Source organism: Oncorhynchus masou, chromosome 7 (assembly GCF_036934945.1).
Source record: "Oncorhynchus masou masou isolate Uvic2021 chromosome 7, UVic_Omas_1.1, whole genome shotgun sequence".
NCBI classification, from domain to species: Eukaryota; Metazoa; Chordata; class Actinopteri; order Salmoniformes; family Salmonidae; genus Oncorhynchus; species Oncorhynchus masou.
The window spans coordinates 20,133,846-20,150,900 of NC_088218.1; the positions used below are offsets into that span (position 1 = coordinate 20,133,846).

A 17,055-nucleotide genomic window follows, 5' to 3' on the forward strand; every position below is an offset into this window, starting at 1 on the left:
CAGCAGCAAAATCACTCTGCTTGAGCCCAAGAAGGAGATGAAGTAATTACAACGGGTGTCAAAAAGTGTTGGAAAATAAATGCACGTGTATGATTGAGAAAATGTGCGGAAGGTGTGTTTGTGTGAGAGCTGATGGGGCTCTGGTGCGTTGGGAGGGCTTAGGTGGGAGTCAGGGGGGGACTATTCAGTTAGGGGCGCGGTGTGAGGCGGGGCGGTATCCCTCCACGGACACATCTGGAGAGAGAGTGGGAACGTTTCACCTGGCTCATCCCAGCCAGCTGCGGGTACAGGCACATTCCAGATGGCTCAATCAGATTTAAACTCTCCCGACCACTGTAACCTCTTTAGACTTTAAATACAGTGCAAGAACATTAACTGTTTCCTTGTGCTGGGGTTTAGACACAGAGACAGAGAGAGAGAGAGAGAGAGAGTCAGGCTTTGATGAATATTGCTCTGTCACATTATCTGGTTCAGCATTGGATACAAGACAAGGAAATTCATAGAGTGAATGAGTGTGCAGAATGAGAGACAGAGAGAGGGGTGGGGGGGGGGGGGGAGGGCATAAGAGTGGGACAAGGGGTGACTGAAAGAGAAAGAGAGAGCAGTGGGAGGAAGAGGATAAGACTGCTACAAGGTTATGGAAAGTGAGGATGCGTGGGAATGAATGACTGCAATAAGGGTAGACTTTGAAGGGATAAGAGAGGTCCAGTGGTTGAATCGACCCCATTTATCAGAGATCTGAAGGCGCTATATCTGTACTACATTCACATATGTATGATATTTGACATTCAGGGGTCAATAATTACTGTACTTGTCGATCATAAGCATTGGTGGCGAGGTGGTGAGTACAACCACAAAGGTTTCTGTTCAAATTAGAGCCGCAATGTGCTTCACAGACATCTCTTGAAAGCTTCATGTCCACACGTGTTGAAATGAATACACCACTGTGATGTAAACAGAACAACTGACGTCTTCACTTCTACCCATCAAGGTATTTGCAATCCCTATTCTCACTTGCTTTCTCCCCGTTTCCATAAAGCACTTTAAACTATACGCATTTTACATTGAACACCTTCTCACTGCTTCATGTCATAACCTGTCAGAGGGATGACAAATAGTCAAATCTGGAGTTCAATGAAATACGGTATTTTACTTAACAACGCCAAACGCGTTCCACTATATCAGCTTTCCTGTCTCAGTAGGACTGAGTGGGGTCCTCCCATGGGGCAGTGTGGCGTACGTGGATGAATACAGACCGCGCCGTGATGTATGAGCTATCAAAACCCCTGTGGAGTCCGGCTATGCTTGGACACGCCTCTCTAAAAATGATCACTGGCGTCCGGTGTGGGGTGAAAAGTGATTAAAGCAAGATTAAATTATTTGGAATGTAGAGCAGGTTGATTTTTGCTCTTTTCTCTTTGCTTTACCCAATAAGGGGGTATGTGGTTTAGAATTGTCCAGGACTACCTACAAAAGGTGGCTTGGGAATCTGATTCCCAAATCAGATTTTGACACCAGATCCGTTGCGTTACACAACAACAACAAAAAATGTGTCATTTGCGAGACTTCTCTTTGATGTCTACAAGTGTTAGTTGCTTGACTCTGCCAAACCATAACTCTTACAGTCTATCCCAATATCCATACTTACACCCAACTCCGTGTGCTCTCCATCCCCACCATAATACTTCACAATAATCTAAGTATTTTAGAATGGAATTTAATAGAAAAAACACAAACAAAGACGACTCTGGATCAGTATCAACTATCCAGGCGCATATCACATCCAGTGGCGGTCGGTGCTGGTTAATAAGATGAGGGAGGATGATTACTTTTATTATGGCCTTATTTCTATTACAGCATATTGGATGATTGTCATTCATATTCCGTTAAACCAGTTCAATGTAACATCGATAGGTTTAGGCTACTACATGATAGTGAAATTTTCCCTATACCCATCATGAAGTTGCTACAACCTAGCCTATGAATGAAAGTTTCCAATGTTTACAATGTGCACAGGTCAAGAGAATTTTGAGTAATCAAGGTGACAGACCGTTACAAATTCAATACTACCTTGCACACTTTTGTCTGCATCTAGGATGTAATCGTTAGTCCAACAGTTGCAAATTAGAGTTTCTATTGGATAAATTCAGGTATGTTTATCCCTGGAATGATACACACCTCATTCACATAAAAACAGCATGATCACTTTGCTCGTTGTATATATAATTCCTTCTCGCAGCTGTCTACGCGCTCTCCTCCTCTCATATTTTCCCTTCACTTGTGGACTTCAGTGCACAACACATCAGTTGTCTGTGACCACGTGAAAAAACCTTTCCAAGTCAAACCTTCATATCATGACCGCTAATCGCTACATACAGCCTACATTGTTGTCACGTTATGTCATCTAGAACTAACGAGTTAGTAAACCCACTACACTCATGCAGTACAGTGGACAGTGGGCCCCGGTAGGAAAACAAATTATATGACTTGGAAGAGTTCCAGTGTTGGATAGCCATAGCCAGCTAGCTAACATAACATCCCTCTCTGTTTGAGCCGGGTGTTTGAGTATGATAAACTAGCTAGCTGCATTTGCTAGCTAAGTGAACTTAAAAAAAATAGCCAAATATAGCTAACTCTTTCTCTCTCTCTCTGTTGCTTCTCCTTAATTTTGAAAGAAATTAATTAGTTAAGTGTTCAACTATTGTCTTTCTCTCTCTTTGAGTCAACTACTCACCACGTTTTATACACTGCAAGCTAGCTGTAACTTATGCTTTCAGTTCTAGATTCATTCTCTGATCCTTTGATTGGGTGGACAACATGCTGCAAGAGCTCTGATAGGTTGGAGGACGTCCTCCGGAAGTAGTCATAATTAATGTGCAAGTCTATGGAAGGGGGTGAGAACCATGAGCCTCCTAGATTTGGTATTAAAGTCAATGTACCCAGAGGAGGACAGAAGCTAGCTGTCTTCTGGCTACACCATGGTGCCACACTAGAGTGCTGCTGTGTTTTAATAAATTATTTGGTGACATAAATATATTTAATATAGTTTATCTAAAAAGTATAACTTTTTTTGATGTTTCACTATTTTTATTAAATTTACTGAGGAGGATCCCCCCCCAGTAAGTGTCTTTGCGGGGGTGTAGCGTTGAGAGCCCATCCGAGATTTAGAAAGTGACACCCTGGGAGAAGTTAGCTGAGCCAGAAAAATCGAGTCAGGGACTTGGTTAGGAGTAGCAACAATAGCAGACAATCAGAGGACAAAACGTTCACAACAATAGTTTGAGATTCAAAAGGTTTGATGGTTTTGTGGATAACTTTGATAGTTATTTAGGTCCAAACTATTTCTGACGTTACAACATTAGGAATTTCAACCAATACTTGCTGTACAGTACAACCCTAATGACCTTCAACACTCAATTTCTACTCCTAAATATTAGCATTGCTTGGAACCAGCATCTACTGAGAAAACAGACCGAAGAAAGTAGGGTTGTTCTCACTCTCTGTCATTAGAGAAGAAACCAAACCTCAAGTGCTAGCTAGAGGCTACTCACTCTGCAGGCTGCTGGGTAATGGCTGTCTCCTGCCACCCGACATCCATCACTGACACGTCAACACTGGGGTTAGTGTCCATTTTCTCTATTTTCTCCGCCTGCGCTCATCACCACCCTTCATGATGCCCAGACAGCCACACTGGAGAATGATGGTGAGATGAAGGGATGAGACTAAGAGAGAGAAGAAACTAACAAAAGAGGTGAGGAGTTGTGTGAGATGAGTGTTGCTATCTTCTTCAGGTGATATCACACACACGGCTCTCCAGCCAATTGAATCAGTTGGTAAGTGGATATCGAGAGGGTGGAACAGAAATCAATTTATTGCGGCTGAGAGACGGAGATTCTTGAACACAAAGCTCTATCCTGGCCATATGATACCACCGAAGCAGGGTGTTGATCTCAGATTCCAGGTAGAAGTGGTTGATTACAGGACTCCATTCTATCCAAAAAGCATTTGCACTTACCGCTAGACCCACTTTGCCTCTGTAATGGTAGCAATGATAACCTCCCTAGGGCTGAGGGTGCAAAGAGCATAGTTTTGCTATGGAAACCCTCCTAGTGTATTGAGTAGAAAGCTTCAGCACTGCACCGACTGTAGCCAAAGTAATAACACGTGATAGTCTGCCACATGGCAATCGTGAATGAAAACAAACTACAGTATGTGTGACTCAAAATGTGGACAATATACTTGTCCCTGTTTTCATTGGTGAGTGTCAACGTGTACGAGACACTTTAAAGTATTGGGATGGAAAAAAAAAGCAGTGTATTTTCAAAATGAAATCTGATATGAAAACTATGTAGGGGGAATAATACATCAACAGATATCACTGGAGGACAGCCAGCAAACTTGTGACATTTTGAGTTGTAAGTATGACTCCGAGGACTGAACCCCTAACCTTCCATTCTCTGGGCAGACACTAACCACAAGGCAACAGCGTTGGTTAGGCCTACATACTGTATCCTATCATTGCAATCCATCACATTTGCCAGTGATTCCAGAACCTTGGTGTAGTTATCTGGTTGTTCTGAAGAGGATCAGGGCTGGGCTAGTCGGTGGCGAGATGAGGCTCTAGTCATTCCCTCTGACCCTCAGGACCTAGAGATGTTGACCACATGATAGGACTGTAATCACAAGTCAAAGGCCACCTTAAGCATTTTCCCTCCCGAGAACCCCCCAAACACTCCATCAAGTCCTCAATCTCTGGGCCTCGAAGCCAGTTTCGAAGCCACCTTTTGAATCATTCTTCCCCTTTAATCAGGGACTGATTTAGACCTGGGAGACCAGGTGGGTGCAATTAATTATCAGGCAGAACAGAAAACCAGCAGTAGTCCGGGCCTCGTAGGGTCAGAGTTGAATACCCCTGATTTAGAGGCAATGTGATAGCTTGAGGGAGGGCTTTCAGTCAGAGCAACCAGAACCACTGGAATTGTTCAGAGGCAAAAATATTCTGTAAGTCGATCGCAACACTTGCCTTTACGCTCAAGAACCCATATTCAGAGGCAGTGTGTGTGTTGGTCAATGTTAAGAGGGTTTCTACAGCAGGCAGCTACGGCAGAAGCTGAGAGGGGAGGCATTGTTTACGGCAGGGTTCCCTAACTGGTGCGCAGGTGACTTTGGCCCTGCAGGTGATTTTATTTGGCCCCTCACTTTTTTTTTTTGTTGGACACAAGACTAAAACACCAGCAAATCAGCTTAGTGATTTTATTTCAAATCTGTTCCAACGTATTCCCACGCATAACAGACATACCGTATATGTGATTGTATACAAATGAAAGGGTTGAAATTATGTTTTAGACAAATATTAGATCTGTTTTGTGCTTCTTGAGGTCAATTTGCAGTCTACAAATTCTTAGAAATTACGTTCCGTCCCATCATCTAAAATATAAAATACAAAAATTGGCCTGCCGCTGAACCTAGTTGATGATCGCTGGTCTACGGGTAGTGTGTTGGTAGAAACTCTGGCACCTCAAATCAATGGAGCAGCACCAAAATCCAGTGACTGACCGACAAGGCACAACCCAAAACGCTGTGTGCCCATCAAAGGAGGCTGAAGTCATCCTCTGAAGAACACTACCTTCGGTCCAGGCTCCCTCCTCTGGCTGCCCTTCTCAAATCTCTGATATCACACCTCTGAGACCAAAGGCCCCGTTCAATCTCAAACCGTAGCAGATTCACCATGAGGATAAACCCAACGATCTGCCCTTGTACTTTGCTGTAGTTCAGAACAACCTTTATATAGTGTGAAGAATGTTTCTTTAAGGAAAAGGGACTCAACTTGAAGGAGAGAAGAACAGCAGAGAATAGGACCAGGATTAAACGCATGGCGCGTTATAGCACAGCGATCTACACAGCCGACAATTCACCTTTTAAAAGGCAACAACATTCGCAGAGATTATTCACGGTAAACATTGTGCAGTTTGGCTCAATTGTAAACTACCTGTTTATATTGTGCTGCCATATAACACGCCTTGCATTGAATCCCGGCCTAGGTCTTTATGAATCAACAGAACAGCAATATTCATAAACCACATGCAAAAAAACATTGCTCCAACTTTTATTTCAGATAATACTAATAGAAAACAGACTGAAAGTTGATATTTTTACATTTCCACCTCCGCAGTGTGTTCCTGTTCGGGTCTACAAGTTAACAGTGTAAGAAAACAAACAGAATAAGGAATTTATACATCAACTTGACCTTCAAACATTGAGGGTAATGCCATGACAAATAGAAATATGAACACACAGTGCCCATAACGTCACAGCCCCTCTAAGCAAGAGGACCACAGATAGTAGACATTACTAGAGTAATGACATTCTACAAGCATTTAGAAATGGCTTAAATCGACAACACACACTGAAGCGTGGCTTGGGGCAGCAAGCATGGCGAACCAAGGAGAAGCCAAACAGTGTCCAATAGCCACACGTAAAGCAAACGTATCAAATAGCTCTTCTCTCAGTGTATGCTTGTCTAGGCGGACGGAGAGAGAAGGATCAGACGCAGACGCTGCTAGAGAAAGAGATGGCCAAACGTGGTCCTTGAGCGCAGAGCGAGAGAAAGCAAGACAAAGTCAGCATTGTGGGAAAGACCCCAGCAGGGGGTTAGGGTCTACAGCCTAGGATAACAAGTAGACGTCCATGCTTTGGGTAATCATTGCATCCAGGGGGGTCTGTTCCTAAGGCCAGACTGCCAGGTTGGGGGCTGGGGAGCGTGAGGTACTGGGCCGATCAGAAGCCAAGACCCTTGCTTTATTTCTTTACGATAGGCCGGGCAAAACCACATCGCCGCACGGGTTGGATTCAGGAGGGCAAGGGGTGAACATAGAGAGGGATAATGGCACAATCTCAGAGAGGATGTGAAAGGGAAGGTTTGGGAATCAGCTTGGAGCTCCCCTCCCAGCAGTGCAGTTCAGGGCGAGGCAGGGTGAGATAAACGGGGTCAGGAAACAGCCCGCGGGTGCTTCATGCAGTATTGGGCCTCCGATGACGACACGTACGCCGACTCCGGAAAAAAGTCCTCGTGGAACTCAGCCAAAAACCTGGGGAGCAAAGAGAGAGAGAGAGAGATGGAGGAAGAGGGACAGAGAGAGAGAGAGAGATGGAGGAAGAGGGACAGAGAGAGAGAGAGATGGAGGAAGAGGGACAGAGAGAGAGAAGATAGATATAACACCATAGCAGGGTCTAATTCACCACACTGAGTAGAAGTCTGAAGTTAAGGTTAGTTAACACAGCATGGCCATCAACAGACAGCTAATGCATTTGAAACAAAGACCACTGTGGGAAATGATTCACTCCCCTGACTCCTGTGGATGTCACGGACCAGACTAGTTACTCAGCACTCCCAATCCTGGTGTCTTCCTTCCAACAGGGGGCTTGTTAACACCCCTACCACACTCCAGGCCTGCAGTCCGTCAGTGTTTTTAGTAACTTGCCTTAAATAACCCAATTCGCCAGAGTTGGAGAGGGAAAATCTCCCCGTCTAATCAGTAGGGAAAATAATCCGGAATGTTCTTAGTAACCGCTGCTCAGCCAAATCCTCTAAATCTTGCCATCTCATCTGCAAACAAATTATCCTCATCAGAGGGCGAAATTAAGAGGCGCTTTAACCGGCGACAAATTATTATGGTCGTTGTGGAGCACCGAACTAGTCAGTACGGACCACGGGACCGTGGCTACAGATATATTACATTATTTATTGGTTGTCCTATCTATTAGTCAGTGCATATGTAGAGCAAAGGCTGTAAACTTGAACCACATTTCTCTGCAGATGTTAGATATGGACACATTTTCATGGGAGTGCAGCTGGGCGGACACAGGCATCCTCGTTCTCATACACATTAGGCACTCCCTCGCTCTCCCTCCCCAGTGGTGGAAAAAGTACCCAATTCTCATACTTGAGTAAAAGTATGAAAGTATTTGGGTTTTAAATATACTTTAGTATCAAAAGTAAAAGTATAAATCATTTTAAATTCCTTACATTGAACAAACCTGATGGCACAATTGCCATTAAAAAACAAACATATTTATGGAGAACCAGGGGCACAATCCAACACTCAGACATAATTTACAAATCAAGCACTTGTGTTTAGTGATTGCGCCAGATCAGAGGCAGTAGGGATGACCAGGGATCTTCTCTTGATAAGTGTGTGAATTGGACCATTTTCCTGTCCAGCTAAGCATTCAAAATGAAATGAGGACTTTTGGGTGTCAGGGAAAATGTAGAGTAAAAAGTACATTATTTTCCTTTGAAATGTTGCGAAGTAAAAGTTGTAAAAAACATAAATGGTAAAGTACAGATACAACCCCCCCCCCCCCCCAAAATACTTAAGTAGTACTTTAGAGTATTTTTACACCACTGTCCCCTTCCTCTGTATCACAGAAACACACCAGACAATTCACGATTCTTCCAGAGATCCGTCCGTGTGCCTAATCCCGGCATGCACTTCTCCACTTTGCTACAGTCAACATCCAGTAAGGTTTTTTTCCTTCCCGTCTCTCACTAGTCTGAAGAGACCTCCTTTCTAAAGATGCTAGTTTTCAATCCGTAGCAGACTAAAATAAATGGGCGTGAACAGCTGAAGTTAAATCCCATCGTAGGCAGGCATCAATATATTGCTCAAAGCATCCAACATTATTACTCTGAACGCTCCTGTATTTTCAGACAAGTAGCCAGGTATCCATCCAATTAGTGACAGATTTTCATGCAAATAATCCAAAATCAGCACAAAGCCAATGTGCATTTTCCCACCAGCGGTGTGTTTCCACCAAATTGACTTGTCGCGGATAAAAATCAATGCACAAAAAGTTAATCACACTTTCAACCTTGTCAATAGTTTTATGACAAAAACTGTTGCGTTAAATAGCAAATATGCCTAGTCTGGTCTTGGCACGTGTGGTTCAGGCAACAACTTGCCGATAGTGCTGGTAGGCTAGTCTACATGAGAATAATATTCAGTCAAGCATCGATCATGTCACCAGAGTAATACCTTTGATATTTATTGGAAAGGAGCATCAAGCTCATATCGTACATTTTCACCACCCTGTGAAGTTCATCACAGCTTAATAAACCGCATGGTTTCCCTAGTCGTATTGGGAGGACCCCACACCATGTCATCGCGTGACTCCCAAGTTTACTTCGAGATTATAGTTATTATATCAATATCTGCATAAAGGCTTTTCCACGGCCATTTCTCAAATAATTAATTTTACTGACACAAAAAGATCCCACCATATCTAATGAACAAATTCATAAAATTATACAGAAACTTCCTGTTTCCATCACAGCCGTCACGATTATTTCTATACGGAATGACATCACTTGCATAAAACACTGTGGATGGAAACGTGGTTATTGTCAATAAAAAGATGACACTAGTGGAAGAAGCCCCTAATAGACTATTGAGACGTACCCAGCTGCGAGAAAGAGTCATATGTCCCTCTGTGTGCAACAGCGCAGAGTGGTGGCTGGAGGGGAAACTGCAGGCGTTTCATTAATAATGGAGAGAGAATAAATCCCCTAGGTTTGGGGACAGCTGAAGATCGCTGGGCAGGATTTAAAGATTAGAATCGCAGGCTTGTGTAACGCCCACTCAACTCCCTTCACTTTAATGTAGTCCGACAGTCTCACACACACAGACAGATGCAGGTGCACACACACACACACACGCATGCACAGACACAAAAACAGCAAATCAATCCCTCTGCATAAATAACATCTCAAGCCATCGTCGACTGATCACACCCTGTTAGACGATATTATGGCTACATTAACCATGGCAGGCATGCAGGGTGAACCAGCTTACAGGTCAGTGAGCACTTTTTCCACTCAGTGAGCTGCATGAATCACACAGAGAGTTGCTACCTAATAGCATTACACCACAGTTAACTGCCCCGGTGTATGCGCTACACTTCAGGTGATGGGGCTAACACTGGATAGGTGGAGAGGATTGTGTGCGCGTGTCAGCAGATCAATGCACACTGCACTCCCATTGCTCCCAACAGGGACCCCCATTCCTATCTAAGATATACAAAAAGCCCCCTGGGGGAAAAACCCATCTCTCTATTCTCCGGCTGCCCTGTTCAACTATTTTTTTTTTTTTTATAGGCTAATGTTCATGTTACAGCAGAGGCCCGTCAAGCTGCCGCAGTGTCCAAACATTTCTGCATGCTAAGCTAACGTTAGTACGTCAGAGGCCCATCAAGTGGAAACCACTCACCAGGCTAGCTAAGTGAGCACGTCCAAAGAAATGCTGACGTGGGCAGTATCGCGTTGCAGTGATCAAAGGAAGTCTATCATGGAACTGTCGTTGGCACGGCAACTAAATGGCAGCCTGTCCCTTCCTGCAAGGCGGCCGGCCCAATTATACACCAGGCAGTGATTGACTGGGGGATAACGGGCTTCGCCCAGTCAATGTCACTGATCCTGGAGACTAGTTTTTTTTGTGCATCTTCGGTTCCAATGTGCGTTAATTTGCCTTGAGGGGTTATTAAAGGAATAAGGCCTGAGGAGGTGTGGTAGCTGTGGTATATTGGCCATATAAGGGCTGTTCTTGAGCATGACGCAACGTGGAGTGCCCGGATACAGACCTTAGCTGTGGTATACTGACCATATACCACAAACACGGAGGTGCCTTATTGCTATTATAAACTGGTTGGCAACATAATTAGAACAGTAAATCGTAATTTGTCATATCCGTGGTATACCACAGCTTTCGGCCAATCAGTATTCAGAGCTCAAACCACCCAGTTTAGAAAATGTGACTTATGACCTTTATTTAACCAGGAAGGTTATTGAGAAGACATTCCCTTCTTAAATAACCACCTGACATTGGCTTTACGGCAGCACAAGCAAACGTTCCAGGCCTAGATTGTATGAGCTATGGCAGCCAAAATAAGAGACTATTGTAGCCCTGGTTCTAGCCTAGTTATGGTGTGTGGCTGATCACTAAAAGAAGAATGAAAGTAAAGAAAACGTGATTATTCTATAATAAGATGGGAGGTACCTGAGGAAGAGCTCCAGGTGTTTGACCAGGGCCCTTAGGTTCTTCTCTGGGATTTGCATCTTCCCTAGGATCTCTGGCAACTTCACTGTATGAGGGGAAGAAACCAGATTGAAAGAGAACGAGACTGGAGGCTATATTGAACTAAACAACAATCCCTGTTTCCCCACACACAGAGAAAGGGCTTAGGAGGACACCTACCGAAGAGGCGTAGGAGGTGCTGTGAGCCATACAGGTAGGAGGGTGGGGGAGGCTGGTCACTCTGGGGATAGTTATCAGGGGTCAGCTTCCAGCTCAGGACCTCGTTGAGCTCATTGTTCCGTCGGCTCTCCAGGCCGGAGAAGACGCCACTGCCCTCTTTACTGGGCGTCTGGGGCAAAGGAGAGGACGAGCCACTGTGGACAGGAGTTTCTGGGAACGGGACAGGTTGGCAGACTGCAGTCAATCAACTGATAGTGTGGGTGGAGGACAACATTGGCATGGACACTTAAGAAACAACAGACATTCACTGTGTGCTGTAGCACTGAGAAGCTGTGCACAGACTATTCCATGTGTTTGGGAGAGTACTATAATGTATGGCAACAGGGAAGAGTGCCATCTAGCGGATGGATATGGTCATTACAACAACAGAGGCAACGAGTAACATTGCATAAAGTAAAGCACACACGATCAACTGTTTATTCTGTGATTTAGTGTGTTTTCTTGCCACTCACTCTTCTCCAGATTGAGGAAGAACTTGGGCAGCTGGGCAGGCGTGTCAAGGCGGCGTTTGGGCTGGGGTGAGGTCGTAGCGCTGCCCCCCTCGCCCGACATCCGCTCGCCCCCGGAGGTGTGGCGTGTGGAGCGTCGCAGGGACTGGGGGGCGTCGGGGTCGGCTGCGGAGGCACAGCGCCGGCGTTTGGGTGTGGTGGTGGGGTTTGCCGTGGTGGTGGAGGCCTCGCTCAGGGCCGGTTGGCTGTCCGTGGACTGGGGGGTGGAGGGGTTGTGGCCCGAGGGGCTGGGGGTGCGCTCACGCAGGGTCCTGGGACAGGAAGGGAGGGTGGAGATGATCAAAGAAAGACCAGTTTGGTAATGACATCCAACATCACAAAAAATCAAAGAAAGGTACACTGGCATTTTCATCTTAGGTCAGCTATACAAACTGAACAAATGGCCTAATGTACTTAGCGTCTTCCAACAGTAAAACATTTTCAACTTCATTTTGTTTCATCTTCCGACCTGAAAATGACCCGATGTTAATTAGTCAAGAGGATTGCATACATAGTCTGATGGTCGGTCTTACTTGCTGGAGCTGGCTGTGTTGTCCCGGATAGGCAGGGAAAACTTGGAGGAGCTGACTTTCTTGAACTGAGCGTGCTCGTTGGGGTACAGGAGGATCATGGGAAGGGTGAAGTCAAAGGTGATTCTTAGGCCGTCCACCATCTCCTTGCAAAGCTCCTCACTGAAACAAAATGGTGACTTCTAGCTACTATCAAAGATCATTTCATCCACGATGACCATGTTCGAGAGCATCGAATCTGTGATGCATTTATTGGTAATATTGTAACTGACATACTTGATCTACAAATAACACTGAGTAGTTATTTATGATGCAAGGTGATTTGTAGGTCAGTCAGTTGGCAGGTGCCTGCAATGTAAAAAACAACATTGTGTAGCCTATGAGAGGCAAAAAGGCTAATGGGAAATGTTGTACTTTGGGGACTCACTTCTTCTCTGGAGGAACATAGTGAGGACTGAGGCTGGTCTGGGCGGTGCTCTGGTGACTTCTGTACCTCTCATTGGCAGAGAAGGCTGCGTTGAAGGCAAAGTGCTTCACATATGATTCCAAGATATTCAATATGTTCATCTGGCACGGAAGCTTCACCAACTGGGGAGAAAAAGAACAAGGCCCTTCATGATCACAGCTCATTGGCAGTGAGATGTTGAACTGTCAAAAGTCAAGGGTTGCATTCAGTAGAGTACATGGAGGCAAAAAAAAATTACAACAGAAAATGACAAATCTGTGTTCCTATTGGACTAGTTCAGTTAGTACCTCCCCGTTTTTATACATTTGTCCCTACTGAACATGACCAATATCTCTGTATTTGGAGGATTAGGAATAGGTATACGGAACTACAATAAAGCGGGAGTTATCTTTGTTTAATTACACACCTTCTTCCTCTTGTTGATGTAGTAGCAGTCATCCTCCAGTTTCTTCTTGAGAACCTCAGGGATGTCTATGTTGATGGTCCTGTCCTCACTCTCCATCTTCGCGTGAGCTTCCTGCTCTTCCTGCTAGAGATAGATAGGCAAACATTCAGATCCATCCAGCCATTTTGTCAAAATGTGTATTTCAGACAATGTCAATAGAACAACCGAGTCGATAGGTTATGTATTAAGAAAACACATTTGTCTGCAGTACTCTATAACTCAAAACACTACCATTTTGTCCAAATCTTCGGAAGAGTCGCTCTCCTCGCTTTTCAAAGATTCTGGATCCTCGGAATCGTCCTCGTCACTGTTGTCTGAAGACGTAATCAAACCTGAAAGATACCCCCACCAAAAAGTACATGTCATTTTAGCTTGCACGCCATTTCCAATGAAAATGAAAAACCATTCCGATAAACTTCAGTCAAACTCACATGCGTCGTCACTCTCTTCCTTCTCTTCAGGAAGTGTCTTCAGAGCTGACTCAACACCGGGTAGACGACGACGTCTCTTCCCCCATCCCTTTCTCCTCCTGTGGGTTGAAGTGGACATAGTTAGACAGGACACTTGCACCAAAATCTGCAGTCACGCCTACTGCTTACTTTTCCGATTTTCTCCGATGGAGACAAACTTACATGCGAGCCACAGCTTTACGAGCCAGTTTACGTTGTAATTTGCGATTTTCGTCAGTTTCCCTGAGCACATGGTCTTCCGCTGCCAATCGATCCCAACTGTAGCACAAAGCAACAGATGATGAGTACTGCCCCTTCCAATTCAAGCTGCATGCAGTCGGCATGAGAGTTTTGTCTAAGTAATATCAAGGACAAAGCTCCACTGAAGGTTTCTTTCCACACTCAATGATTTCCACCATATAGAGAGCTAAAACCATAGACAACTACGTACAGTTTAAGGGATTGTCAAATAAAAGTTACCACTATGTTTAGCCAACCTTACAAGGTTTCGACCAGTAGCTTGCAAAGAAAATATTATCAGATAACAGTCTTGGAAAATGAGCCCTTTTGCTGCTCGACATGCATAGCCCACAAAGGATGGGGAAATTAACCAAAACCACTCATAGACATTTACATTTAAGTCATTTAGCAGACAAACAGGGAATGACCCTCCCATCCACCCCCCAGGAACACAGCGAGAACCCTCCTAACTGCCCCACCCATCCTCCTCCCCAGTAATCCCTTCTTCAAGCCCACCACCTCAGACTGTCTTGTGTATGAGTTTACCTTCTGTTCCAACCATTGAAGTGAATCAGGTATTCTGGGACTCGCTTTCCACGTTCATCTTTGCCAATTACAACATCGACGACCTAAAACATACAATTCCAGAAATTAACGTTAGCGGTAGCCGACAAAACTCAAGTTATCGTGTAACAGACAGCAGGCAAACGTATCACCACATCTGGACAGCTAGCTAACAGTACGCATTATAGTTAGCTAACGTTACATTACTAATTGGCGCTAGCTAGCTAATGTTATGTATACAACGGGTTGGCTGATTGTAATTTGTTGCCCTGGCCTTGCACAGAGGCTAGCTAACGTTAACTCATGATATGTTAATTCACTGTTGGTGTTTAACGTTAACGCTAGCAGGTTTAACGTTACTTCCAACGTTAGCGGACAGTTGTTATGACAGTTAACGTTAGCTACTTAGTTGGCTAAATGTAGCAGCTACGAGCTAGCTAAGAAAATATACCAGAGCTAACTTGGCTACCTACAGTATGTGCAGAGATTAGCAACAAATAACACGGCTGCAGCCATTATTGATGGCCTCCTTTGTGCCATAAACCTACCAGTTAACGGTACGTTAGCCTAATAACAAACGTTAGCCTTTTAGCAGCTAACTAGCATGACAACCTCGGTCGGGCCTTCTGTGGACCGGATATATTAAATAAACATAATGTCTAACTTAGCTACAGTATTGGATAAAGCCATAAAAACTGTCAATCAAAATATTTGGCGATTGCATGCGGTATCAGTTTCGTGACCGCAAACAAACTCTTGGCTAAACAACAAGCCATTTACCTTTGCATCATAGAGTACTTTAGCTTTCGTAGGGTCAGGTTCGAAACAGAGGACTTTTTCTCCTTTGTGGAATTTAAATTTCATTCCCCGGGAGTTCATTTGTTCGTCATAGCGAGCAGGAGAGGAGGCATCTGGACCCCCCGCTCCTTAACCCTTTCCCTGCCGGGCTGTATCCAAAGGGGTCTTTGAAAAAAATATGGAGATGGCGCTAGGACACAACTCATCAAACGAATCCGTAATAGGGAGTTTCTCGTTTGTTCCTTCGTGGACGCCGTAGAAATAAACGGTACATACATGTACCTGCAGAGGGCGTCCGTTATTCAAATTTGATCTTAATAATATTTCTGTTTGCCAGGGTGCTGAGGTGACATGTAGCCCTCTCTCCCTGTAATAAATCAAAAGTTTAGTGTGTGCAAATGAATTAAGGAGGTAAGGCAAAAAATAATCCAATAGTAATGACAATTTAGCAATTTACACTGGAGTGATGTGTGCGCAGATGAGGATGTGCAGGTAGAAATACTGGTGTGCAAAGAACAGAAAAACAAAAACAATTATGGGGCTCATTATTTTCTAAATTTGGAGACTGAACTAGCCCCATTTCAGTTTTCAGATGAGAAAACAGAAAGCGAGAGAGTGAGAGAGAGAGAGACTCTGAAGGAAATCCCTCTTTGTATAGCCTAGCTGCATTTGTGTGTATGATGCCTTGTATGCTCAACCTCTTATCAGTGCCAGTGTGTCCTTTTTTCCATTCTGACTGAAACCATCAGGCTATCTCTGCTGTCACATCTGTCACCGCACTGACGTGTGCCACGAAGAAGACCTGCATTCACTGTGCAATTCTAATGAGTGACACATTTAGCTCAGTCAAGTCACAAGGTCAGGATTGTATGTCATAGTCTACTTAATTAGCCTAACACACTACAAATGTTTACCGGTGGCCAGAGTAGGTTACTGATTAAGTAGGCTACCTATTTCTTGCCTTATGGCTAGACAAGTGACTTCTCCAATTATAATGAATCAGAGCAGAACAGTTTCTTTGTTAAAAATCTTTACTTTACAGCCAATTGGACTGCTATTATCTATAAACACATTTTTTAAAAGTGTTTTTTAAATTATATTTGGTTTATTGTGGCTGGTGCCCACTAAAGTATATTAGAAACCATTCTACTTGGTCCCTTCCCAGCGCCCCTCTCATCCTAATTTAACCCCTGCAGGCTGTTTTAGCCCCATTTCTCTATAAATTAAATATGTGGTTTTATTAATCACACAGACTAATGGTTGGTATCTACGTATCCAGAATAAATAGACGGATCCAATATTACATTGATGTTTGAAAGGGGTTAGAAGTCCAAAACGAGCCTGCATTACGGTGGGACTCATTGGGTTAACATGGGGGAGCTCACATGCACATGTGACGAGGATGATTTCTACCTCTGGTACACACCAGCCATATAGTCGTACACTGTGTCTGGTTTTACAACCACTGCAGCCGGGAGGAAGTGCAGCAATAGATTGCTTCTCTCTGACTCCTTCTCACCAATCTCTATTCCTCTACTGCACTTTCACCATTTTGTTTCACCTTTATTTAACTAGGCAAGTCAGTTAAGACTATATTCTTATTTACAATGATGGCCTACCCCGGCCAAACCCTAACCCAGATGACGCTGGGCCAATTGTGCGCCGCCCTATGGGACTCCCAATCACTGACAGCCTTGATACAGCCTGGACTCGAACCAAGGTCTGTAGTGACGCCTCTAGGAATTAGATGCAGTGCCTTAGACCAC

The 17,055-nt window shown here is 44.3% G+C and overlaps 1 protein-coding gene across 2 annotated transcripts; it reads right to left on the reverse strand.

Annotated features, from left to right (window-relative positions):
- Nucleotides 1–6,090: 6,090 nt before the first annotated feature.
- Nucleotides 6,091–15,511, reverse strand: LOC135543485 (male-specific lethal 3 homolog). Of its 2 annotated transcripts, none has more exons than XM_064970784.1 (12): nt 15,272–15,511; nt 14,474–14,556; nt 13,871–13,966; nt 13,670–13,767; nt 13,470–13,570; nt 13,200–13,319; nt 12,755–12,915; nt 12,331–12,489; nt 11,762–12,069; nt 11,250–11,459; nt 11,052–11,136; nt 6,091–7,088 (listed from the first exon to the last, which is right to left on the reverse strand). In XM_064970784.1, exons 1-12 carry the CDS (start codon nt 15,368–15,370, stop codon nt 6,989–6,991), a joined length of 1,620 nt encoding a protein of 539 aa, XP_064826856.1. In that variant the 5' UTR covers nt 15,371–15,511; the 3' UTR covers nt 6,091–6,988. The 2 variants fall into 2 exon arrangements, with proteins under 2 accessions (XP_064826856.1, XP_064826855.1); XM_064970783.1 differs by having other exon boundaries at nt 13,200–13,322.
- Nucleotides 15,512–17,055: the final 1,544 nt, after the last annotated feature.